The sequence below is a fragment of the Mya arenaria genome, chromosome 17, assembly GCF_026914265.1.
Source record: "Mya arenaria isolate MELC-2E11 chromosome 17, ASM2691426v1".
NCBI classification, from domain to species: Eukaryota; Metazoa; Mollusca; class Bivalvia; order Myida; family Myidae; genus Mya; species Mya arenaria.
In genome coordinates this window covers 3,650,898-3,661,296 of record NC_069138.1, presented here as the reverse complement: position 1 = coordinate 3,661,296, position 10,399 = coordinate 3,650,898, and the positions used below count along the sequence as shown (strand labels likewise).

Below are 10,399 nucleotides of genomic sequence, written 5' to 3'. Positions count from 1 at the left end.
GTATCATGTTTTATCTTTTTCATGGTATGTCTTGTCTCATGTTATCTCTTGTCTCATGATCTGTCTCTTCTCATTGTTTGTCTAGTCTCATATTCTGTCTTGTCTCATGTCCTTTCTTAACTCATGTTCTGTCTTGTGTCATTTCCTGCCTTGTGCCAGGTTATGTATTTTGTCATGTTTTGTCGAGACCACATGTTTGTCTTGTCTCATATTTTTTCATTGACTCATGTTCTGTCTTTTGTCGTTTTTTTTTTTCTTTTCGATTGTTTGTCCTTTTAGCTCAGTGTTGTATTTTGTCATTGCTCTTTAGTTTTTGTCATGTGAATAATTTCATCCAAACAACACTCAATTCATGCATTTCCTTTTAAGATATCATACATGGTGACCAATAGTTTACGCTGTTCGATAGTTACTCGTGCGCGCATTTGCATTCATATTGCAATAGAAAACATTTGCCGGGCGCGAGATGGTCTAACTTGATGCTGATATTGAATATACAATACCTCTTATTATTCTAAACATGTGGCCCTATTGCAAACGTTTACACCCTAAGAGTTGTAGCATTTCAAATTGTGTATACTGTTGTCATCATTTAAAAGCGTTTTGCCTCTGATATCCTAATATGTAAAATAAATTATCACACACAGCATCATTGTAGTGCAATAAGTATTTATTTTTTTTAACCGACATGAAATTGGTCATTTTGAGTTCTAAGACATAACAACTTGTTTGTTATTTGATTTTAGTATAATTTAAGATATTATTACATGTATATACATGTACGTCATAATTCCGTAGGCAATGATTATAGACACATTCACTTGTTTAATTCATCATTTATTTTTCAGAATACAACCAGAAATTGGATACTTTATCTTAAATCCGTAAACGAATATCCTTCATTTAAGCATCCACGATGGCGCTCCAGAATTCATACTGCACAAACGCACGTTAAACAGGAAACTTTTTTTTTTATTTAATCTTATTATGCAGATTATTCTCGAAAACAGACCTAATAACCTCTGATTTGTGTTGTTATTACGTATCATTACATCATTTATATAATCGTATCACATATACTATAACTGAGAATTTAAGTATTTAACAGAGTATTGGAAGTTTTGAATGCAGTAAGTTTCACTCGAATGTTTTATTGTTCTGAACATAGAAAACCTATATAAAAACAATTCAACAATTTCGGAGAGTTTCTTGCCTAAATCTATTCAGAGTCAGACTTAAATCTGTTATATGTTATATGTAAATTCTTAAGAACAAATCATCTGTTTGTATATTAATTGGGACAAGAAAGTCAATTCATTGCAATAATTACAAATCGGTTTGAAATGTGTTTCTAAATTCGTATTATAATCATATGTATAATAAATGTCCTGTTCGAAATGTAAATACATGTAGTTATTGATGAAACACCATGAAGTTCGTTTTATTCTTGAATTCGTGGATCACCCAACCCACGAAAACCACGAACATTAATGCCCCACGAACATTAATGATTTCTCTGTAGTCAAGGCTAAATGCCATATTGCTGCGTTGTTGTCGGGAGATTCTTTTAGAAATTCTCTGTAACATGCCAAGGCTATATGCCAGCTAGCTGCGTTGTTGTAAGGAAGGAGCCCGAGGGATTTTCTGTAGCATGTCCATGCAAGTTCATACCGGTTCTCTAGTTCATAGCAGTGACCAAGTACATTCAGGGCTGTATCTATATAACCACACCCTCTACTCTCAACACAAACGTAGTTGTGTAGCTTATCGAGTGCTTCCAGTCTTCTCTCTTCTCCCAGTTGTCTGAACGTGAGGTACTGCAGGTAGAACAGAAAGGGTTTGGAGTCAATGACTACAACGTCCATCCAATCATCGAATGATTTACGTCTGTGGTGAAAATCTTCAGGGCGAATCGTTCTATGCATCTCGTATACTAGGAACCCAGGTACACAACATATTTCTAATGAATTAAGCCCTCTCATACTGACCACTGCAGTACATCATAGATGCAAACTTCAATCTGCTGGAGGTGAGATCTGAGTCTAGAGAGACCTCGTACAGGCGGTAAACGTCTGATGGTATTCGATTTTTCAGGCGAAGACACCTAGATGCTGTCACGGAGGCAAGATATTGGTATAGGAACGTCTGTGCATGCTGTAATTCTTCCCATATATAGGAGTCATAAAGAATCTCACGAACCTTTATGAGAATGCTCCTTGTTTTAGAAATGTCAATTCTTTCAATCGTGCATCTCCAATACAATTCGAATATATCGTTTAAAGTCCAATCAAAGCAAAACCTCACTGTAGCTAATGAGTTCTGATATCCTGTACTGACTGATCTGCATATGTTACCAATCCTCACCCCTATTTGGTCCATTTCTATCTGGGAGACATAGTCCATGATGTTGTCTATCATGTCAGACAGAACGGCTGACAGGAGAGGAAATTCCCATTTTCTCAGTTTTCCTACAAACAGGTCCACTCCCGAGATTGTGTAATGTGGACAGTGCCGAAGGTTGAACCATCGTTGAAGAGTTTTCAGGCAGTATATAACACACTGCAGCAGGTTACGCTCCTGCCAGATCTCTGGTGGATATGTCTCTAGGGTGAACAATAGAGCTGTTTTGAAATGAAACGTGCTAAGTCTATCACCAATTAACGGTTTGAAAAAAGACGTTCGTAAGATTTTAAGAAATATATAAACCTGTATTTTCAAAATATTGAGATCAAACATGAGCAGTCTTTCAATCAGTGACGTAGAAAACCTCCATTCCAGTTGTGACTGATCACTCTCAGCGTGTCCTTGTGGAACGAGGAAGGTTTCACACTGACGTGCCTGCGCGAGTATTTCAGGTCTCGGCCAGTGACCAGGCTTTGGTCTTGTGAATAGGAAATTGCATTCAAACAACAGTCCGCTGTATTTTAACGCGACTATTACGTCTAAATATTTCAAAGCACTTCTTGAGGGCCCTTGTTTCCTAAATAACCGACCAAATATCTGCTCCATTGGATTATCCAACCAAGTGTTTTTCAGTAGCACCATGCCATCCATTGTCTCCGCCATATCCAAATTTGCTGTCGCCATCTCCCGTGTGACGGGCAAAGGACAGTCATGTCTCACCATCTGTAAACAGCAGTGTTGGGGCGGAGAACAATCGTTCTTTATTATCAAAAGATTCATCTCCCCTTGCTCCCATTCTGACCAATATTTTATGACATTAAAATGTTTTTCCCATGCAAAAGTATCTATATCTGAATTCATGCCTAGAGTTGTTGTTCCTTCCGATTGGCTACCAAAAACAAACGCGTTATACTTTGCATCACATCTTATAAGTCTATTTACAGTTGAAACCTTCTCCGCAAACAGGAATGTCCTCCTCCTCCGAGTCACCATCTGTCTGGTGACGCCGATGTCCCTCAGAACTCTGGAAAGTCTCAGGGACATGAAATGATGGCCTTCTGGGTCACGGTCCATGGTCTGAAAATATGCGAATGATGCTCTCATGATCGGATACAAGGACTCTACCTGTATTGTTCCTGTGTAAGCAAATTACCATGATCGGATACAAGGACTCTACCTGTATTGTTCTTGTATAAACAACTCACCATGTTCGGACACAAGGACTCTACCTGTATTGTTCCTGTGAAAGCACCTTACCATGATCGGATACAAGGACTCTACCTGTATTGTTCCTGTGTAAACAACTTGCCATGATCGGATACAAGCACTCTACCTACATTGTTCCTGTGTAAGCAACTTACCATAATCGGATACAAAGACTCTTCATGTATTGTTCCTGTATTGGCAACTTACCATGATTGGATACAAGGACTCTACCTGTATTGTTCCTGTGTTAGCAATATACCATGATCGGATACAAGGACTCTACCTGTTTTGTACCAGTGTAAGCAACTTATCATGTTCAGCAACTGGGATTGTCCTCTTATTGTTCCTGTGTTAGCAACTTACCATGTTCGGCCACTTAGGTTGTCCCCCTATTGTACCTGTGTTAGCAACTTAACATGTTCGGATACTTGGTTTGTACCCGTTTTGTACCTCTGTTAGCAACTTACCATGTTCGGCTACTTGGGTTGACCCCGTATTGTACCTGTGTTAGCAACTTACCATGTTCGGCTTCCTGAATAGTCCCCATAATGTACCTGTGCTAGCAACTTACTTAAATGCTTTCACCATTAAATTTGAAGTGACAATCTTATTCAAAACCAATACATATACATGTATATGAAACAACCATATTGACAGAAAACCTTGAACTCCTTACTAAATAATGACTTTATGGAAAATATTAATTACTGATAACAAGATATTAACCGTGTATTTAATAGCAGAAAGCGCAAAACTATTAAATGATGGGGTTTTTGCTAAAATATTTACTTCGGTCTGCTATAGTCTCATAAGTTTAAAATGCCGTGTTTTATACTCATTTCTTTGAAAAATAAACTTCATAAGAACCATTGAGTTCGACATTTACTCATCCTTTTTGGAACATTAAAACAATATTATCAATTTAGGTAAATCTTATTTGGAAGTAAGAGGGCATGTTTAAACTAAACATTCTATACAATAACCTTCAGCACAAATACAAATAACCGGAAACAGGGCAATTTTCACAATAAAAGTAAACAAAGAAGGCAACTATCATATTTATACATACGAATATTGAATTTATTATCTATAAACATGACAAAATTATTTAAATGTTAAACATAAATTTTAGCAAAAAATGCGAAAACAATTTTACCTTGATAGTTTTCGATTTAATTACATCAATCCATGTAAAGAACTTGAAACGTAATAGAAGAAGAACTCAATCGAAATTTATATCAAATATACTATGTTTGGAAAAACATATAAATTCTCTTAGCTGTGACTTAAATGTATACAAAAGATCTATATAAAATTTTCCAAACTCTCTATGATAAGTATTATAATGTTTTGAACGTCACTAAACTTTAGAGGATAAGGTATTCTATTCGAATCATTTCACTAGAGGAATTAGAGGGTAAATTATTCACGCACAGTGCGCCCCAGCGCCATCAACCCCCCCCCCCCTCCCCCGCCCGCCACTTATTGTCATAAATGTACTGTACAAGAAATTAAGCTAGGTACAATAATGCATAAATACACCAAAATGCAAAGATGAATACTATAATTATTTGAGTGATGGAGGTCAGAGGTTCAGCCAACCACCATTCCATAAGTGGGGCCGGTCTTTGTTTGGCTCCCGGCTTAAGGAGCGCTTGTTTCAATATTCAAAGCGAAATGTTCATCCTCTTACGTAAACGTTTGGGTCCTTTACAGAGGCATCTGAAGAAATGTTTAACATATTTAACTTATAAGTGTTACATTTGGAATTGTTATATATTTCTTTAAATAAATACGCCCATGAGGAGAAAAGCAATTCAGTTCGCTTAGCTTCGCTTTACCCTCGATTGTACATGTATTTATAAAATACTTGACCCACCAAACCAGACATAAGTTAAGTATTCTACTCAGTATTGCTCTATAAGTTAACGAATAAGAAATGGCTATCTTATAACATTTATTTAAATCGCACATAAACGCACCTCGTCCAACGTAAACCATTTAATACCCCACAGTGATCAGACAAATATTTAAATATTTGATATAATGGAACTGTCAGCAATCATTTGATTTATGTTTTAAATAAACCGCAACTTATTTCGATTATTTCGATTATTCAACAGGTACTCAGTCGGAAGTATTTTAATATAATGAAACCTAACATGATCTGTTTCAAATGTTAAATTTTAGATACTTCAATCCTTAAGAAATTTATACTTCATTAGTTCGTATTGTTTTAATGGATTTCTTCAGTATGAATATCTCACTTTAGTAAAAATTTAGGTCAGATTTTAATGTAAAGTTTTCTGCCAATATAAAACGAAATAGTGCAATGTTTGAGAATATTTCCTTACGTGATTATTTTTTTGTAACATCAATGCGATTTATACTCATTAAAGTATCGCAAATGCGAGTTATGATGATTACAGTTGATAAAATAAAAAAAAAGTATACAAATTTTCAATATCAAAATAATTCAATTTACACCATTGTGTATATGTGAACACAACGATTAATGCAATTTGTAGATGCAAAATCAGACCAAGAACAAAACTGAGAAATCTTTGGTTTCTCTAGGAGTGTTCGTGGAATTTACTTTCATCACTAATAGTATTCTTAGTTATTTTTAAAGCGATGAACGTAAAATATAATTAAGTAGAATCAACGGGTCACAATAACTTGGATAACATATATGATGCTATTCTCCATTGTTGTACACAGTGTGTGTATACCACGTGATAAATTGCGTCATAAATGCTACGTCGGAAGGCAAAATTTAAATTCAAATGAAGACTTTAAACAAAGATCTCTTCACTTTTTCTTCACCATTTTAAATGAAACACATCGCAGTCTACGCCGCTCACGGAGTACTGTGTATAGCTTATCAAGCAAACTTAACGTTTGTGCTGTAATAATGTGAGATAATTGCGCATTGTTTCAGCAATCATAATAACATCAATGCAGACGTAGAATTCAATGATATATGTTACGTTCCGTTTTTTTTTCACTGTTCACTTCTAAATGCCATGGTTGGTATACATGCATGTGTACTCTTAATATATAAGTAAATGATTAATTAACAAAAACAAAGAGAAACGAAATTTTCAAGCCTCTTATTTGATTGTTGGGTTGACTGAAATAAAGCGCAAAACATTATCTTTTAATTTAATTTTAAGGCTTGAGTTTTTAGTATTGATTAAAGAATGTTTTGAAATGAAACCCAATGCCATAATTTGTACTTTAATTTGAAATCAACATATTATAAAGCGCGTTCCTTTTGAAATAACATTCATTTCATTACTCACATACTGTTTGTATGAATCTTTAGATTGCTATAATCAATAACCATTCTTTTGAAAGTTATTTGATCTATTTCTATTTTTGTCTGATATTTTTTTCAGATTTGCAAGGAATTTTTATTTATGATATATGTTCCACTTTAACATTAAAGATATACATACTCTGATTCAGATTTATTTTATATTTACTAAAATTTATGCAATTATACAAAGCGATCGCCAAGCCCACGTGTACAGTTAAAATATTGATGTTAGTTGGAGAAGTAAAACGCCCCTGTACCATATCGTCAAGGACGACCGTCATTTAGTAGAGTGCATATATATACCTTTCTATTTATTTTCACGCAAGCAAGTAATTGCTTATCGGTTTACCGTTCTGATATTGGAACTGATGAATGATCGAAAGCAACAAAAATATCTGGGAAACCGTTTTTTCAATGGAACGTTTATTGTATGTTTAGATAGATTTGTTATTGCTCTCTCTCTCTCTTTCCCTCCCTCCCCCTCCCCCTCTCTCTCTCTCTCTCTCTCTCTCTCTCTCTCTCTCTCTCTCTCTCTCTCTCTTTCTTTCTCTCTTTCTTGATGCAAAATTGTCCCTTAATCGTTGAAACATGAACTATAAGAGAATATGGTACAGTACTACTGAATAATTTTGGTCAACAAAGCTAAAACTAGTAACCAAAGTTAACAAGAAGCGTAATGCATCATTTGTATGTTTGAAAAACGTGTTTGTTATCAAATCGCTTAAAACATCTTCCAAATACATACAAAAACTGTTATCCGCAGATGCTTTAAAATAAGAACAAAGCCAGTGTTGCGTTTCTCACCAGTTTGTGGTGCTCTATGCATTCCATAAATCTTATATACACATCTTTACAGGCGTACCTTCGAAATGAATCTATACGTTTTGAAATGAATCTCTAATATGCCCACGTAAGGCAATTGATATCCTAAAGGTCACAGATCACCATATAAATTTCCTATTTTTTTTAGTTTGTAGGCCAATTTGCATGCATGATAAAACCGATGTTTGTCCTCTCCCACCCCAAATGTCATATATGGGAAGCAGGCTCCACTTGTGTACTAAACATTATAAAGCGTTATGAACAAGGTAGCTCGCTTCGCTGTATCCTCAATCATAGATATATATATATATACTCTACGAACCACGCGGTTTTTGCATTTTGGCACAAAACGCGTTGCCACCGCGGGCAAGATTGCGTCGTCGCTGAAAATCGCGGCGATAAATTCCGCGTATGACTTCCGAAAACATACACGATGCGGATTACCGCGATATGCAGGTATTCCAAAAGGTACCGTTGGTTCAAATAAAAGATTAAACATGTAAATTAACAGTGCTCGCAGAATGGATTTCATTTGATTGGGAGGGTAAACAATCCCATTCCCAAAACTTTATTATTATGTCACTGGATAATTATATGCTTGATAAAGTATGTATATGTCAATTAATATTCAATGTAAAGACATCGCTCTAATATAAATACTCAGTACACAACCAGAATATGAAGCTTAAAAAAACGAATGTAAAACGAGCGCAGTTTTATTCAATATGTTATTATTCACACTCTCACAGGTTTAACAAAGGCTTTCAAACTTTATATTTTTGCGAATAAAGTAAGAATAGCGTCTGAATTCTTTAAAATTTGCGAAGCATAATTTTCTGGGATCAAATTACGTGCAGAGAAGGAACGTGTTAAGTATTTGTAGATTACGGTTCAACTTTGTATGAGTTAAATAAAACTGATTAGAATTATATTTAAAGCACGAGAACAAAGAAAAGCGCCAGCTACCTAAATAACCGCTAATTTAGACATCGGAACGCCGCGTATTGCGTTGACTCGACGTCGTGGAACGCGGAAAATATTATAAAGAATAACGCGGTGGGTGACATATATTGAAAACAAGATCAAATATATCACGGCAATGTGCGAAATGTGCAAAAGAAAACGAGTGGTTGGTAGTACATATAAATAAAATGGAAACGAAAACATGTCATCTAAATCCTATACTAAACCTGATTACATTTCTTTATATCAAATTTAAACCCACATCATGTGAAACCATTCAGAATTTTGGACCCTGGTCATAGCTACCGTTATGGCTTTGCTAAAGTGCATTATATTGCACTCATATTTTCTTTAACTCAATGCATTTTTAAATGAAACGAATATTCAAGTACAAGTATTTTAATGCAATTTTGATAGAACACATTTGTACCAGCTTTTTTTATAAGAATATTGGTCTACAATCAAAACTGATTTATTGACGTAAACTTAGCACAAACTACGTCTCAAGTATAATCAATAGCTGTTTAGACATTTTCAGAAACAATACAAGAAACAAAATAAAATATTGAGACATATATCAAGTTATTGATAAGAATAGACAAAGTAAAACAAGTTAAACAAGTTAAAAGAAAGTAAATGTAGTATCCTCCAAATGCGAATAGAGCTGTGAGCGCGACGGCACCTAACAACCGAATAAATAGTGTTTAAAACCGAAACTAGATCTTATTCGATGAACTTGGGTGAATATATATATATAATGGACTTTGACAAAATACAAAAGTATGTTCAAATTAAACTGTTTGGTTTACCGGGCTAAATTGATCAAGTTAGAAATCTTGAAATGTATGCATGACATGATTGACCATAATCAATTCAATGGTTTATTCCGTCATAGTCAATTTATTCTAGCGGAAAGAAACTTTACCAGAATACTGTACATGCTTACCTTAACGTTAAATGTCATGTCATGGAGTAAGTTCTTGCAACGCACAAAATGATACTTTAAATCCCTTTGTCCGCTTTGCAAAAAATGTACTTTCTGTGTTCGTTTCACAAACATGTATTTGCTGTGTCCTTCCTACCAGCTGCAATTTTTGAACAGTCTGTTCAGGCTTATGTGACCAGACGTGGACATAACCTAATCTTGAAAGGCTTTTAACATTTTATTTTATTTTGGAGTGATTTTAATCGTTGAAGGGATTTTGTGACTGGAAATATCACTGTGACTAAATTGGTCTGCAGGTTTTGTGCAATTGCATGCATTTTCTCATCTGTTAAGATGTATAAAAGTTCGCTATCAGTTCGAGTACACACGACAAGTCGTTTGTTATATGATTTTGCCATGAGTTATGCGACAGAAACAGAACATACCATACAACAATATATGATAATGTGTTCAGTAGTTGAAGGACAATGCATTCGTTAGCTTTGAGATTTTTTACGGCACATTTCTTGTCGCTGGGAGCATACATCAAGTTAAAAATATCGTTGGTTTGTACAAAACTACACATAATGGAGAAAAACAGCACAAGCTTACCTTAATTTAAGACGAAGCTTCAACTTTTCAACTTTTACTCCATAAGAAGCGCTTTAAAACTCGTAGCAAAAGCCATGCGATTGGAGCCCAAGTATACAAATATTTATGACATTACAGAGCTGCAAAATATTACCCGTGACTAGGTG

At 35.0% G+C, this 10,399-nt stretch overlaps 1 protein-coding gene across 1 annotated transcript; it reads right to left on the bottom strand.

Moving 5' to 3' along the window:
- Positions 1-993: 993 nt before the first annotated feature.
- LOC128223999 (uncharacterized) lies at positions 994-10,382 on the bottom strand. The gene is made up of 2 exons (XM_052933566.1): positions 10,254-10,382; positions 994-3,480 (listed from the first exon to the last, which is right to left on the bottom strand). The coding sequence occupies exon 2, from the start codon at positions 3,475-3,477 to the stop codon at positions 1,969-1,971; it is 1,509 nt and encodes a 502-aa protein (XP_052789526.1). The 5' UTR covers positions 3,478-3,480; positions 10,254-10,382; the 3' UTR covers positions 994-1,968.
- Positions 10,383-10,399: the final 17 nt, after the last annotated feature.

Bases quoted from the DNA above. Each gene is read 5' to 3' on its own strand.
- LOC128223999 (XM_052933566.1), bottom strand. From the start codon at position 3,477: ATGGACCGTGACCCAGAAGGCCATCATTTCATGTCCCTGAGACTTTCC.